Source organism: Anopheles ziemanni, chromosome 3 (assembly GCF_943734765.1).
Source record: "Anopheles ziemanni chromosome 3, idAnoZiCoDA_A2_x.2, whole genome shotgun sequence".
In the NCBI taxonomy this organism is placed as follows: Eukaryota; Metazoa; Arthropoda; class Insecta; order Diptera; family Culicidae; genus Anopheles; species Anopheles ziemanni.
In genome coordinates, this window is record NC_080706.1 from 43,130,901 (window position 1) to 43,147,549 (window position 16,649).

At 46.5% G+C, this 16,649-nt stretch overlaps 2 protein-coding genes across 2 annotated transcripts in view; one reads left to right on the top strand and one right to left on the bottom strand.

Moving 5' to 3' along the window:
- Positions 1–1,181: 1,181 nt before the first annotated feature.
- LOC131286424 (lamin-B receptor) lies at positions 1,182–3,928 on the bottom strand. Its single transcript, XM_058315371.1, has 2 exons — positions 2,152–3,928; positions 1,182–2,052 (listed from the first exon to the last, which is right to left on the bottom strand). Exons 1-2 carry the CDS (start codon positions 3,926–3,928, stop codon positions 1,766–1,768), a joined length of 2,064 nt encoding a protein of 687 aa, XP_058171354.1. The 3' UTR covers positions 1,182–1,765.
- Positions 3,929–7,719: 3,791 nt separating this feature from the next.
- Positions 7,720–16,649, top strand: part of LOC131284789 (mucin-5AC) — a 49,898-nt gene continuing 40,968 nt past the window's right edge. The window contains exon 1 of the mRNA XM_058313648.1: positions 7,720–7,843. Within this exon, the coding sequence (XP_058169631.1) occupies positions 7,720–7,843 (124 nt within the window). The remainder of the gene's footprint in view (positions 7,844–16,649) is intronic.

Below are 16,649 nucleotides of genomic sequence, written 5' to 3' on the forward strand. Positions count from 1 at the left end.
AACTGCATGCATTAACAAAGAAGGATGGCAAGCATGAACTCACCGTAACTTAGTTGTAGGTCGTAATTTTAACAACTAACTTAAGAAAACAAAAATTTACTGCATCGAAACTCGTTCAATTGAACACACTTCAGTTTAATGCCGGATCGTTGCCGAAACGAATTTAAAACCACATTCCGACGATATGCATGCAACGTATTGTTTCTATCGAACGCGACAAATGTATTCTCGACCATTAAAACCCCCCTAATTACGTTTAACATTTTTCGTCTCCTTAACACTCGAATGACTGAAGTAAAGCGAGTTGAATAACAATAAGATAATAAAAATAGTTGATGTTTTTGCTGAAGGAACCTAGAAAGAAAAAAAAAAAACAGAAGATTCGGTAACTACAAACAGAATTTGCAAAACGGAATTGTATATTTTTCTTTTATTATCTAAAATCTTCACTCCTGGCATTGAGCCTATTTTATTTGCTATCACTTAAAATTACCTAATTCTATTGGCAAAGAGAGAGTTTTTGATTCGTTTTCTACAAGAGCATTGTGCAGACACGAGTTTCTCCCTCCTTTAATTTATAAATATACAACTCTCCTATTTCATTTCAATGTTTAAAATTTATAAGCTATTTTGTTTATGCTCTTCCGTTCCGCTTTGTACAGAGCAAATTAAAAAAAAAAATGAGTTGAGAAAAGTTTCCCCAATGAAAAAATGCAACATTTTCCCTCCCAATATGGCCTCTGCCTGCCTGCTTGTATTGTGATTTCCGGCCCCCTTCGGGAGTTTGATGGTTTAAGAGTCAGAGCTGATGAGATTATTTGTAAAATCAAATTTAATCTGAAAAACTATTTGAGTGTGGATTGGTCTTTAGTTCTAAAGCAACAGAAGCGGTTAGTCAATTGGGCCATACCGTGCTGGCCTGCGTTCGATTCCCCTGTACGAGAGGGGACAGACTATCCACGTACGAAGAAAGTCTAGTAAGCCTTTAATGAGTAGACATGACCCGAGGCTTTAGCAGACTGAAGTTTTACTGCAATGTCAATGTGTTAAACGGACCGTGAAGTATTTTTTTAATAATTGAAATCTAAAAATGCTTTGAGATGTGCGTGCCTTGAGTTGATCGCTTGTATATCCTTAACCTATCCATGTTAAAAGGTTCAACGCTTCCCTTAGTGTATTTGTATTGCTAAATGATTCCCATCTACTTCCGCCTACATAGCACGTTTCCTTACGTTCTACTTTCTTATGGATTACCTTTTCTTAAAAGTACGTGTTGTACAGTAATCTTATTGCCTATTTTTTTTAAATCATCTACACTCCACTCCTTTGTATCTAACAATCGTTTACTAAAGATACATAAAGGAGAATTTTCTTTACGAACGAATAAGAACAAACGAATTGTAAAAAAAAAAAAATATTTTCTACACACAAACACACATTGAACGAAATGGGTACGCTCATCGGAAATCTGAAGAATATGAAATGTTACTCGAACGATGTGGAATCTTTGCAAGGAATTACAAATTAAAAGGAAATCATTTTCTATCGCGGACATCCGGTGGGACGTGTGTGTATGGGTAGATATAAGAGAGCAGACTTTTTACAGGTGGTTTCACATGCACGGAGTAGTACGGATTAATGGGTCGTTTTCTATTTGCAAATTAAAACGAAATAATTACCATACCCTAAAGAAGCACATACAAATTGGGTGAGCGTACGAAGTAAAAAATAAAACATTTAAATAAAAGAACGACAAGTTTCAAGGTTAGTAGACGCGTGGGACAATCATACGCGGGACGGTTAGACAATAGCGGTGCCAGGTCGTGTCGTACTTCCGGGCGTTGCGTTCAGTCAATCGTTTGGCCCGGTGCACCAGGATGCTTACGATGAACAGAACCGATAGCAGTGGTGGCCATGCGAAGCGCCAGTACAAGAGGGGAAGAAGGGCCAGGTTCTGCAGAATGTCTCCGAGGTAGTTCGGTTGACGCACGAAGCGCCACAATTTCGCCACAAGCAGCCGACGTCCTTGGTACGTTGGGTAGGTTTCCAGACCTGGAAAAGTAACAAAAATAGTATTAAATTTTCAACATTCGGTTCAATGGCGTTAAATGACCTCGGTTCAAGGGCCTGAGTTATGCTTCAAATACTTACATGCCAACTCTCCCAGTGGGTCCAAACGGTAGAGATACTTCAGCCGCATCGACGAACGTTTAACGTACAGCCCAACGAGGGCGACCACGACACAGCCCAGCACCGCCCACAGCGGAACGTCGGTGAATTTGTGCGCGGCCACGTACTTCGGTAGCTGCGTCAATGCGAACGGGAAGACGGCGTACCGGAGCAACATTTCGGCACCGAATCCTTGGGCCTGCAGTTCAAACGAAGCGGCCAAATGATGCTCGTAGGCGAGCAGATCTAGCAGATAGAGGACGGTCAGACCAGCCGCAGCTACAGGGACCGTTTCGCAGGTTAGATTCTTCACGGCGAAGAGAAGGCGCTCGTGAACGGGCGCTTCCAGGAGAGTTTCCGGCAGGGTGGCAAAGTGCAGATTGCGGTAGAGAATGATCGAGTTAAAGAGCAGCGCAAGCACCACGGCCACGTGATAGGTGACGAGCTTCAGATTGAACACGTTCATCACGACCGGGTGCGTATCGCGGCCGGCGAAGTAATCGTAGAGAACGTTTCCGGTCTTGGCGTACGGGTTCAAGTGCTCATCGTCGACTGAGCGAGACATGAGGAAGGAAAACAATGCGCCAACCAGAGCCGTTAGGAGACTTAGCACCAGCAGCTGATTGTAGCCACGACTGACGACGGACAGGAGTGGGTACTTGTAGCAGTATTCTGCAACAAACACACCCAGCCCGGTCAGCATAGCAACCAACAGGCCGTTGAAGATGTGCGTACGCTTGGTATACGTGTCGTTAGCGAGTTTCACCTGCTTGCCAATCGGAAGCGCTGTCAGCAGGGCAACGCCAGCGACGAACAGCCCGTAGAGCATGCCGATCTCTCGGTTCATGTATGTTGAAAGCGTCCGGAATTCGTCCCAGTTCTTCGGCAGCACGAATCGGCAATCCCGGTGGACGGCACCGGAGCAGAAGTGATTGTTGGTGAAGATGAAAAGCGGAATCAACACCACCAAAGCGGCAGCACCGAGCGGTCCTCCGAATTCGACCAGTCGTTGTTTAACGACCATTTTTGGGACGCTCTGCTGGGCGAATGACTTGCCGTCACCCACACCGTTGTTATCCGCGGTCCGGCGGAAGCTCTGAAAGTCGCCATCATCCTCTTCCTGATCCGAGTAGTCGTCCAGGACGACGCTGAGCGAACGGGACAGCGTGGCACGGCTACGCTCCGTCGTCGTCGGCGTGATAGCGTTCGAGCGTCGGCTCGTGTTGGGCGTTAGACTCTTCGCAGGCGAACTTTGCTTCTCTCCGGTCATGTACCCACTGACTTCCATGTCATCCAAAATCACCGAGAGACGTTTGTCGACGGGATTCTTTTTCGTCATGGACGACAACACTTGATCGACCTTTTCCTCCGATGCGCGGATTCGTTCCGAGCGGCGTGGCTCTTCCGGGGACGCTTTAACCGTTTCAACGGCTTTAGCAGCAGGGGCGGCATTAGTGGTTGTTTTCGGTTTGCGGCTCGGTGATGCTTTGCGGGCCGGCGACGCCCTTCGCGCTGGAGAGGCCTTACGTGCGGGGGACGCTCGACGAGCAGGCGATGCTTTGCGGGCCGGAGATTGTCTTCGTTTCGGGGCAACGGGAGACGGGGATCGCTTACGTGCCGTGGCAGCGAGTGGCTTTCGACCGGGTTTCTTCTTTTCCACCACTGCTGCTGCTGCTGGTGCTTCTTTGGCAGCAGTGCTGCTGCTTGCAGGAGCCGTCACGACCGTTGACAGCCTTTTTCCACGACCTCGGCCTTCCATATTTTTGATCTACGATTATTCGAATTCGATTGTGAATCTGCAGGAGAAATGGCAAAGGTTACTACTTTGATGCCACAGGCGGTGGGTAGAAATAACTATTATTTTTCAAAGGACAGTCGTTTTTTGTACGAATACTGCTTTCGAGGTTACATTCTCGAACCCGACAACGGGTCCCGTTTTAAGGTATTAATAAACCTAGAAACACCTTCCATACGCTCCTCTCACTCACTCGCTATGCTAATTGCCCAGCAGGGGGGAGAAGCAGAACATAATCGCATTGGAATGCCGTTTGATAGCATTTATAAACCACTATCTCAACGATTGACTTCCATGTCCGCGCGTTAGAGATTGGGATGCACAAACGTTAGCCCGCGGAAAACAATGCTTGTACTTTCCCCTTCCTACTTCCCACATACGCCGCTTGGGCGGCAATTCTCTTCTCGCACTGTGTTTGCTACAGACAACAGAAAAACGGCGCGCTGCGCGTCTCTTTTCAAAACACCATTTTCCGATGGAAGTTTTCTAGTGGAAATTCACCCCCTAGCGAGCAACATTTTGCGTGCCTACCTGGTACCACCGGACGGGATTCGGTTTGCACTACACTGAACGGCGCTGGCTGCCGAGAAACGCCTAAAAATACACACTTTTCGCTACCGCTGCTCTTTCGCTACCGCTTAGGTCAGTTAGACGCGAGAATGGCGTCGGTAGTAGTGTTGGCAGAATGGGGATTCGGATGACTTGAAGACTAGATCCCTACACGGATTCCAAAGATTCGAATCCCATTTGACGGATTTAAAAGATTTGGATCCCATTTGGCAGATTCTAACGATTTGATTCTTGATTTGATTCAGACAAAATTTATAAAAACGAACGAGCTTGCCTATTCAATGTGCAAGCATAATGTGACGGATTTGGATTCGGATTCGGAGATCCGGATCTCCGGTGGATTTGAATCGCAAGATTGGAATCACGGTGGGAACTGATTTTTCCACCACTAGAGTTAGGCGTTAGTCGTTACACGTTGTCAACTGTTGATTGGTTAGGTGCTGTTGTGGTGGTACCACTGCCAAGCGAATACGTTACTACGCTTAATCGGTAACGGTAACGGTTCAAAACGGACGATTGGAAATAGGCATCATTATTTTGGGATTTTTTGGAAATGGTTCGCCATTTGATTACACGCCAAAACCAGTTACAATTATTTTAATGAGAAAATGTTGATGTTAATGTTTGAGCCATTTTCTTTATTATTCGCGTATGGTGTGATTGAAGACGCAAAAAGTGGTTTGTAGTGAAACATATGTTTGTGGAAGTCGCCACGATTTTGGGAATATATTGAATTAGTGCATTATATGAACTTCGAGTGATCTTCTTCTTCTTCTTGGCGTAACGACCTTGTTGGTCATGCCTGCCCCGTTAAGGGCTTACGAGACTTTTTTCCCTATGTGTACGTGGATAGTCAGCCCTCTCGTACAGGGGAGAGCGGAACCAGGAAAAAGGTCTTTCTCCAGGCAAACCAGGAAAACTCAAGAAAGGATAACATTAAACAGATGACCATTGTAACAAAGAAACCTTTACTATAAAATAAAGATCACGACGAACGAAGGAGTTCAGTCCCAGTTCAGTCGTCGAGAAGTCACACATCAGAAGAAGTCTTTTTATTTCGTCACCTGAAGATTCACCCGAAGCAGTTTAAAGATATACATCACACCGGTCTCGGTTGGGATTCGAACCCACGCGAGTGATCTTCAATCTCTTCATATAGTTTGTACTCAATCTTCTTTGAAGTAACTTTGAAACAGCCAACATTTTGATGCCATATAACATTTACTTAATTCTTTTTTAATTCTCATATTGGTCTTACAAACTTCTTTTGGAGTTTAAATGGTAGCTGTCGATTTCGTTTCTTCTTCTTGTGCCTCATAACGCGAAATAATATTTCTCGGTAGATTTTTCTGATCTTGAAAGCTCGGCGCAAGAAGCTTTAACGTAAACATTGAACCGTGCTGAAGTAAGCATGTGCATGATCTTTGACTGAAAATCTTCGAACCAGACTGCGTTGTCTTCATGGAAACCACCATCTTGCTTAGTGTGCGTGTGGGGCCAGATCGCGATCGCGAAAGCTCGCGGGTTCCAGCAAGAAATCCCACCAAGACGCCACTTCGAGGGCCAGCCAGCTGCGCGATCAAAGTCAGTTCCGAAGTTTCGCTCGTACCGTCGGGAAGTGTGTCTTTCGTACGCGCGCAGTTCGCGGTCCGATCGCCGCCTTCTGTTGTGTAGGTTCACCCTTCTGCAGTCTCCCACCTGTTGCTCCATACCCTCACGATCACGTCTTGCGTCTTGTTGTGCCCGAGCCGCATGCTCTCCGCGGAGAAGGTTTCCCTTTTCTTCGGTGCAGCAACTGAAGAAACTGTGTGTGCGAGTAGTGCGAACCGGGCCCAAACGGACCCCAAACAGTCAGTACCGTGCCATTTTCTGTGCTTTATTGTGTGTGTGTGTATGTGTCTTTGGCCGCGTTGCATTGTGCAACTTCCATGCACTCCGTGCACTATCGAGGGCTGCATTTTGACGATCGCTTAAACCGTGCCCCGCGCGTTGTTGTAGCCTACACTCCGGTGTCTCTGCTCGCTGTTCAATGTCGTCCGAATGTTGATTCCCTCTTGGGAGAAGACACAGTGCTACCGCCACAGCTTCGTAACGGATCCCGGGGACACGTTGACGCAACGGGTCATCCAAATCTGTCGTCCGTCGGTGGACCTGTTTGCCCGAAAAACCGCTCCCAAAAACCACCAGTTCCGGTTGGCCGGGTGGACGTGACGGCGGCGAGGGACAAACCCGAACGGCGTTCACCGCATTAGACGGTGTTGCAATTCCGTGTTGCCTCCAAGGGCCTGGCGGCAGTCAAACGGCGAAAGCGAAGCAGTCAACCCCCGGGGACGGGAGGGCTGACGGCTGGTAGAGCGAGCGAGCCGGAAGGTGCACACATCGGTGGTGACTGGGGGCGCAAGCGAGACGGATGTGACTCGTGGGGCCGCCAGATATAGTGGGGCTAACCTGTACATTTAACGATTCGCCGATCCGCGGGCCGTGCGAGCGTGGAGAAATCGATATTGTGCAATTCGTTGGCGGTGTTAGCTCGGATAAAGGAACCGGGGAAGAGCAGGGGAACCAGAAAGAGAGATAGGTAGAGAGAAGGGAATGAAAAACAGATGCAAGAAATAAAAATGTCACCAACGTTAGCCGCTAAGGAGTAAAACATCTGCGTCTAACAGCCTTAGCGCGCGAGTCAACAAGCGATCAAACGAAGTAGACTCAAGACGCGAGGTTCAATGTTGAGTAGGAAAAATCATAGCAATCCGTTTGGCAAAGGAAGCGTGACTGTTTCTCATTCCCGTTTTTCTTCACGAGCGAATGAAAATGCAGTCTTGAAGCGTGCCAGAAAATGGTAGGGAATTTTAGAATGGTTGCCACACTATCGTACCGTGATTGATTGAACCCTGTCCCTCCATCTCAATCCTTTTCCACCGGAAAGCAAGAAAGGGAGCAGCCCCAACGAACCGAGAACAAAACGTGCGCCCGGGCGAAAGTGCACTTGTGTTTGTGTGTTTGTGTGTGTCTGCGAGTGCATTAATTTTCTAATAATTTTATTTGTTTTCCCCTGCGCAGTGTGAAAGAAAGAAGGGAAGAAAAAACCTCACGGAAAGGAAAGTGCCGAGTGGGAGAAAAATCCAAACAGATAAACAGGAGAGTGCGAAAGAAAATCGAAGGAAAATTCGATCCGGTAGGTGCCCATGCCCGAGGTCGGCACGATGGGCGGCAGCATGGAAATGCGAAAGTCCGCCACCGTCGTCGCGTGTCTGGCGATGCTGCTGCTCCAGCTTGGCACGCTGCTGCCCAGATCGGCAGCACAGCAGAGTAAGTACACGTTAGTTTTAAAATCAATCCACCCCCGCGTGTGTTACCCATTCCGCTTCGATCCGCGGTTTGTCTTTCCTTCTGTCCCGTATGACTTCATTTCTCTCATAATCCGCCGCTCAAATGCAGCCGGTGCAATTGCAGGGCACTTCGGGAAATTTGTCTGTGTGTACCAGCACTTAGCTATTCCGTCCGGATCGTCGAAACGTCGTTGCACATAATCGGCACCAGCGTCGCCGCTTGCCGGCGAGCTCGGATTGTCCGGCAAACATGCAACGATTTCGATGACGACACAAACGTCCGATTCGATAAGCGACAGCGCGGGAGAAAGTCGAAACCCCTGGCGTCTTTTGCACGATCGGGGGAGAAATTGGCTGCACCGTTTGATTTATGTAGCGCAGCCCGGTGTTATTTGCTTTTCTTTTATTTTAATCAAGTTAGACAAACTTTCCTTTGCGGTCGACTCCGGAGGTCCACCGAGGAGGTTTGTTTATTTATTCAGTACGGAATGCTTGTTGTTTTAGATTTAGTCAACAACTTTTGTGCAATTTTCTCGAACTTGCTTATTGTCTTAGAAGTGAAACAGGTACTAGCTCTTAGAGGGCTTCAATTGTTTACATTAAATGGAGAGTTATCGTGATAAAACTCGTCATTGGATCAGAGTTCATGTCAAAAACGGCAAAACAATCGAGGAAAAGGTCGAACACGTCCGCTTATGAAACGTTCCATTCTACACGGCATTGTTTTTTTCTTAGAAATCAAATCAAACTAAAACCCACAGAGAACCGCTTATTATATTATGTGTGTTTTTTAAGCAAAAAGGAAAACCTACATTTGATTATGTTGTAGAAAGAGTAGTTTGCAGTTTAGTCGGGAGGCTTTAAAAGAGAAATTAATTAACTGTGATGCTTCCATTCAATTTTTTCGAGGGCGGAGATTAGCCAAACTCCGGGAGTCAATCTAATCGAAACTATTCAATCGACTTTCTTCCCTTATTGCGGAGTACGTTACGATCCACGCAGTGTTTCTGCTCGAGGAAGCTAGTTTCGCTGACCATCGAGCTGGTCTATTTTATGCGCCCCGCTACTGGAGCCAACGGGCTACCCGGTTTGCCGACCATTTCCGAAACATTGTTGTACGTCCATTGTTGCATCACTGCTGGAGGAAGCGAAAGGAATAGCCGGCGGAACATCTGTCCGCCGGTCGGCCGATGATTCAATCATGGCATAAAAGTTTAATGCTAGCGAGTGTGTTTTAGCATTACCCTCGTCCAAAAAATACGCTCTATCGAGCAGATTAACCGTAATGGCAAGCGGGCAGTCCAAACGTAAAGCCTATATATTTCATAAGTTTAGCGAGTGGGTTCGTTGCTTAACGCTGGATGAAGTCTTTTCTTTTAATGTGCGGAATGGTTGAGCATGGAAGTCTATAATGAAATTAGTTCTTTATTTTCCTATCGTCTTAACAACTTAGCGTCTCATTATTTGTTGATTTGCTTAGAAGAATCTTTGATTTACTTTTCTGATTTTTTTTCAATGAGTTAATTGATTTTTCGTCACAGCTTATCGAGCCCTTACTGTGTCGTCGCGCAAGATTGCCAATACCGGTGTGCGTGCAGCTCTTCTTCTGCACCATTGGATTAGTTCATCGTGTTACTTTGCTTGCAGTATTAGTACTTCGTGTCTTGTATTTTTCTGCGCCGTGCCGCGTGCAAGTACGCTGTCGATCGAAAGAGCAGAAATTATGCAACGGTTCAACTACTCTCCCGGCGAACCGGGTGGGCAACGACTCGAAGACGACGATAATTTCTTACTCGCTTTCTATGCAATGTTTTGTGTTTCTCCTTAATGGTGAGAAGTTTGAATTGGATGAAGTTTTAATTAAAACTTTTCATGGCGATTTTTATGCCTGAAATTAGCGTTGAGATAAAACTAAAAATTTGTCAGTGGACACAAAAAATCATTCCGTTTCTGGTTGGTTCATTTGAATTTCAATTTTCGTAGGTGCATTTGAAAATTTCCGGCATTCAAATTTGTATCGGAATCTTTTTCTTTGTAAATAATTTTAATTAAGAAAAACTTCTAATTATTTAGGCAGCTTTAACAAACTCTCCATCTATTGCTTCGTCGTTTCGTTTCCTTTGTTTATACCTCCCCAAAGTAATTTCTTTTGCTCCCCTTCCCTCATCTGCTTACTCTGACTTCTTCATATCCCTCCTGTTCCCTTGTCGCGTTTGGCTTTCGAATTTCGGCTCGCTGGATTTTATTTGTATTCCACGTGATGCGTGCGTGAACGCCGTTGCCGTTGTCGTGCCACCCGTGTCGTTGGGAAATTCTGCATTCTACTCCCATAGCCACGCTTTCCATCGTTTAAAGTTCGTTGATGTGGTGCTGTTTGTTTTGTTTTCTCCCACTGTCGAATCTCAGCCCGTTGCGTTGGCACTAAAGCACACATTAAATCCTCCATGCAAATGGCGTGAAGCGGGAGCGATGCGTTTTTGGCGTTTTCGGCAGGGGGGTTTGGGCATACCCAATTACCATACAACACCAACAGCAGGGCTAGTAATGATATTCTTTCACTTAATTTTTGGGAAACTAGCGTGCGGGCGATAGCTTTAACAAAGCCTGCTTACATATGCCGAACGGTTCAGTCACCCGTCGAGGTTGATTGGGCGTGAATTTGTGAAGGGAAACAGGTCGGCTGGTGTTTGGGGTTTTTTTCCTGAAACAATCTATAAAGAAACGCACACCCGCCCAGGGCTTGCGTGTCGTCAGTGTGGTGCAGTGTTTTGATTGTGTTCGGATTGGTTTAAAATTTTCCATCCATTCACCGTTTGCAACGACGAGGATCGCAAACCTATCCCTTGAGTTGGTTGTGTCGCAATGTCGTGGCCTAGAAGATGCCTTCACTACCGAAGACGAGCTGTAGAAAGGGCAGACGATAGCTTCGGTACACATTCTGGCAATCCTTTTTTCCTCCTCCATCGATATCTGCCACGCTGTCGATATCGATGGGAAGGAAATGTGCACCGGCCCTCTGCAGGAGAAGAGGGCCATTATTCTCAACATTGCATGCGCTCCCCCACGAAACACGACATGATCTATCACGTATTTGCATGGCCCTCCGCGGTGTGTGTCGTCTGGGGAAGGCCAGCCTCCCGCGGGGGCTCTCGTGGAAGATCCTCCGTGGTGAAGAGGATTGGCTGGTCGCCAGGGTGACGAGAACCTTCAAGCGACACTGTATGGGACGCCTGATGCTGAGCTTCACTGAAATTCCCCTTCATTCACTCCGTCTCCCTCTCTATCCCTCGCAGTTGGTTTTAGAATCACCCTTAGAGTGTGTCACCTCGATGTATTCGTCGATCGGCGAGAACACAATACGAGCATACCACTCCTCGATCGAAGCGGGAGCGGGGCTTGCTGGAGGTCGCTACATTCCGTTCCGATCTTACGCTGAGTAGGAGTGCACCCGTAACAATGGCTGTCGTAGTGGGGGTTGTGGCGGCTGGAAACTAGAGTCCGAAGGGGTTGGTTCTGCCACGATCCTAGTCTTGGAACGTTCGACCGCAACCGATCGCTGCCAATCGATCGACCAAATAAGGCGCCAGTCGGAGCTGCTACCGTTCAACCGGTTCGTCGACGTGCCCAACGTTCGATAAGCTAAGCTGCACAACCTTTTTCGAAACCCCTCTGATACCTGTACAGTGAAAGGATGATCGTTCCAGAGCATGAAGAATAGAACCAACGGTATACCGCATCGTTAGAGAGCTTGATTCTTACTTATCTTAGATGGCTTCTCTTTGAAGGAATCTGTATGCTTGCCTTTGGAATGTTGCCTCACTTTTCACGTATTAAACTTTTGGTATTTAAGTATCAGTTCACCCTTAGCACTTTTGTGTGCTCTGAAAATGTCATTATGCCAATAGAATCTATCCTTTCTCTTATTTAATAAACGACATTATTTTCACATGTATAACACCATCATGTTTGTTCTCTATTATTTCTTCGAATCTTTGTGGTGATGTTATACACGGGTTTCAATTTAATGAATAATAAACAAAAAAGCGACGAACTTAAAAGCAAGCTTCATGTAACTGTTATTGTATTACAATAAAAGTATCAATAAGTATAACACAAGCGAAATCACCAAATAAGATGATAAAATAAAACTAAATTTACATCTTAGTGATTTCATCAATCTTTCTGAAAACTTCTTTAACCAAAACGGATCGAAAATCGTGTCGTGTGATACACGCGAAATTATAGTATCTGTTTTCTTGTTATTATTTGATGCTCTAAGCATGGCATACGAAAATATTGTATCTATTTTCGTATTATTATTTTTGTCTTCAAGCATGGAAAAGAAGATATTATTTTCTTTTTTTAAATTCTTTATTGGAACTGTGGGTTGTTCCTTGAAACCATGAAGTCCCGTCCCACTAGGACTGGTTCCCACTTTCGGCGTTGGCCGACCCATATACGTGTTTAGAAAACAGAGTGTGTTATGTCCCGTTACCGCACGTAACAAGAGAAGTCCCAATGGGTGTTCTAATGGACTCTCTCGTGCTACGAACATTTGTTTACACTTCTTGTCCTGAAGTACGTGGAAAAGGAATGGGGGCGCATGATGCGGGCAAAGTTGCTGCCTTCGGCACTTATTTAGTTTGCTGGGTTTGTTTGCTTTGTGCCTCAGCCGTTTTCTCCTGCCCGATCTGTGTGACCTCAGCGAATGTCTCATTTGGGCGGAATTTCCAAATCGTTCCTCGTCCATGCACTCCGTGTTCAAGCCGTCCAACCGTTCGGCCTCTGGGATGCCAAATTAAGACAACCGAAAATTGAAAACCCCCCCCCCCTCTGAGCTATAACGAGCGTTCGGTTCAAGAGCAGCATTCTTCCACCGGTGTGCAATAAGTATGCACACGCACGGCTCGTTGATTGATTTGTTCACCCGTTTGCATGATTTCCACAATCCACCTGCCACATTATCCCCCTTTCTCCGAACAACCACGTCGGTGATCGGTGCATCTTGGCGCGAAAACTGCACACCACCATGAGCATCGGACCATCGGAGAGCTGCATCATCGTTCGGTTTCTGTTTGCTTTCTTTCGCGGAGGAGCATTCTTTTCCCCAACTCTTGCCGGCCGCCATTTTGGCTCGGTTTAATTGATTTGTCCTTTTGGGTGGCCGTGCTTTCAATGGCACCCGCTTCGAAGGCCGCGTAGAAGTGACGAAGGCGCAATTTCTGACCGAGAAAAGCGCCGTTCTTAAGAAATCGAATTAGATCAGACGCGAAGCGTAACCTTGGACGTGCTGCGAGGCTGCGTTTAAATTAAACCGATTTATTGCTCTGGAAAATGAGTGGATCAGTTAGCTTCGACACCAACAGCTGATGGCTCCTCTCCATCAACAGTCATTTGCTGGGGCGCGCGTGGCTTAAGGTTACGGTAATGAGAATCGGATTGTTTTAAGCTGGCAGCATCGAGTTTGGAAAGTTCATCAAAGGGGTAGGTTTGTGTATGTTCAGTTTCTTATTTGAGTTTCGAGCTCTTAAGAATCGTTTATCGAGATGATGTTTTCACAGGTTATGTTTGCTTTAACAACTTGAAAAATTTGGACATTGATCAATGTGATGTTTTGTATATTATTGTATACGAATAAGTTTCATGTTTCGTCATGTTAAATATGGGTTAGTAATCTTTTTTAATGATGCTCAAATTCTCAAGAGCTATGAGTTCAATATTTTTTGGAAGAACCCTAGGAACCCTAACTTAAGAATCTCTTTGACGCTAACATCGATATTTAAAATTGGGGTTTCTATGTTTATGTTAAACTAAGAGTGTTTACTTTTTAATTAAGGTAGAATTTCATCTATATTTTCTTTGAAATGCAATTACTACCAATTGTTGCGTCATTTGTAGTGTCCAACATGATTCTTAAAACACGGCCATTCAAAATAATCCTGAATTGTTCAAGGTTGGATACGTTTGTCAAACAGACCGCTACTCATTCTTCTCCTCTGAGCTACGGTTCGTCCTTGTCCTCGACGATCGATCAAATTAACACCCGAATTATGCGCTCCATCACAACAAGAGCACTCGCGGGAGAGTCATTGTGAGACAATTAAACAAAGCGCTATGATTAATTGTGCCCCAATCATCTCCGGAGGCTGGCGTTCGAGCATTGAAGTGTTCTGAATCTTTAACTCCACCTTTGACTCTCCCTCGGCAGTCAGCTTCTAATTGCACGTCCCAGCAGCGAGCGACAATGGCGAGGCGTATTATAGAAATAATAATGCAGAAACAAGCTGCCACGCTGGAAATAATAAAGAAGCAAGACAGGAAAAAAACCCGCGTACATTTACTTGTTTTATAGGAAATGGCATCTGAGCGATTGGGGCGACCTCAATGCAAGATCAGGGCACCTCTGAGCGGCGTTCTGCACGCGAGACTGGCTGCATACAAGCGAAAGGCGCGGCGGCAAGCGACGAACCCGGCTTCGCGCTTGCCGAGCGCTGCCAAGAGCAAGATGGCAACAGATTTGCTTTCGATTCTGCCACCGGTCGCTCAAGGTCTACCACATTGGCGCACGGGGAGGGAACGTGTTTCCCTCGCAGCCCCTTCCCCCATCTCCTTCCGCACGATGTATGTGTATGTATGGTTCCGCGCTTGTCCACGCGGCTTGAAACTGGACCGAAGTGACGACGGTCGCTCTGGTTGATGGATATTTTTTCTGTTTTCTGCATCCCCAGTCCCCGTGGCTTCTTTCCGTGGGAGTCGGGGCGCGGTGGAGCGGGTGCAGAGGCTGTCAGTTTCGCTTTCGGACTAGTTTTTATTCGCCTTACCTCCCTCCGTCCGATAATGCCTCCGACAAGGGGCGTTCAGTCTTGGAGCCAGAGAAAACGAAACGCGTTCTGCAAGAACGGCGTGCCGGGCGCGCACGCACGCCATCTCTGGCCCAGGGCCGACCACTGGAACCTGCTGCAGTCGTTCCGATGCCCAATACCCAGCCCTCCACCCGTTTCATCGTGTGTCGCCCTCCGCGAGAAAGCGGTTATCAAGTGGCTGAAGATGGTGACGCGGATCGTAAAATGAAACATAAAAAAAAATCCTAACTCCAACGGTTTCATCAACAGCTGGGTAATGTCACACGTGGGGTGGTTTGTGACGAAATTGTAGCCAACACTATCGGCCCCTCCACCGGCATCAGCGCTGGCATGTTAAATCAAATAAACCACCGTGTCTTAGGCGACGAACCTACGAGAAGCGATAGAACTCGTTTGGCAATCCTCGGTGTTAAATTACGGGTGATCAAATTTACGGTCACTTTATTGCAGTTTAAGCGACCCGAATTGATCCGGCACAGGGATCGTCAGGTTGTTTCTTTTGTCTTTCAAGCCGTTTACATATTGTTTTTTTTTATTTTATTTTGCACGAGAGGTAGAATGTCGATTGTGGGGCAATAATTTACACTACATTATGTTATTATCCTACCATTTGCAGGCGGATGAGCAGGGATTAATTATTTCCAAGCAGAACACCATCGGATCTATCCATCTTTTCTTTATTACTAATTTAATTGCACGCGTTCCTTCGTAAAGTTCGAGGTTTGGTTTAGCTCAATAAAACTAAAGCGCGCACATCATTAACCGACCGTCCTTATTAACGAATGAAAAATTAGGTTGGTTTCTTGTTTTTTTTTACGTTGCTTCAAAATATCCAAACCAGGAAAATCAAGTCGCACCAGTTCTTCGGACGAGCGTGCAGCCGGTCCTGGGCCTAATCGAGCGTAACATTTCGTCTCAATAAAGCAATAATAGTCACAAGAAAAAAGCATAAAGAAACCACGTCCTGAAACCGACACAAAGCAACAAGCGAACCCGGCTTCGCTTGTATAATATCCCGCCAAAGGTCGCCAAAGTCGTTCGCTAAACCGTCGCCAAAGGAAACTAGAAGAAAAAGTTGGAAGAAAAATCAAACCCCGTTTGCGGTCGGCCGGGGTATCCCCGTTGGAGTCGGTGGTCTGGTTCAAAATTTGCGCCATCAAAAACTGGTTGGTCGGTGATACGATTAGCATAATGTCAGCCCGACTAACGCATGTTGCCTTCGCTGGTCGCGCCATCTTGGTCAAGCGTTGGTTGAGTTTCTAGATCAACCCGAAATTCCCTTTCGGGCGTTGGTTGCGTAAAAAACAGGGTTCCTAACTAAGGCACTGGCTGCAAGTTTGTTTAAAGTTGAAGTAGTAAAATGAAGTAAGGTGTTCAGGAAGGGTGTCGGAATCGTGTGGAACATTCAATTCGCGTGCTCGGTCGTGTCTGCATCGACAAAGCAAACCAATTCAATCGAACGTGGGGCGTAACCCTCCCCGGGCACTAAAACTGCACCGTTCCCTAATCTCCGGCAAACGCTACCGGGTGTGAAATTGTTGATTACACCCTCGACACCACTACCACCATCATCAACATTGGTTGGTTGAAATTCCGTACCGACACATTTTCAACCAATATAAAAATCCATCTTCTGCCCACCTCGCCCGGAGGCGATGATGTTATGATTTCGTTTGTTTTTCCACCACTTCTCGGAGCGCCCAAGCTCGAACTCGCGCATGAAGCGCTCTCCGCGCCTATGAAGCGTGACATTTAGTTTGACATTTCAGCACCGGTCGCACTTAGCGAAACGGCCCGCAGAGGGGCGCTTGGGGGAGAGGATGGCCGTGGCATCAGACGGAGCTGGTGGTGCGTTAGACCCTTCGCGATTCGGTATTCTTCCGATGCTTACGGCGGAGGGCCTTCGTAATCGTTGCGGCTCAA

Coding starts and splice junctions, on each gene's coding strand:
- LOC131286424 (XM_058315371.1), bottom strand. CDS start 3,928: ATGGAAGGCCGAGGTCGTGGAAAAAGGCTGTCAACGGTCGTGACGGCT. Junction 2,053..2,151: donor CCCACTGGGAGAGTTGGCAT/GTAAGTATTTGA, acceptor TTACTTTTCCAG/GTCTGGAAACCTACCCAACG.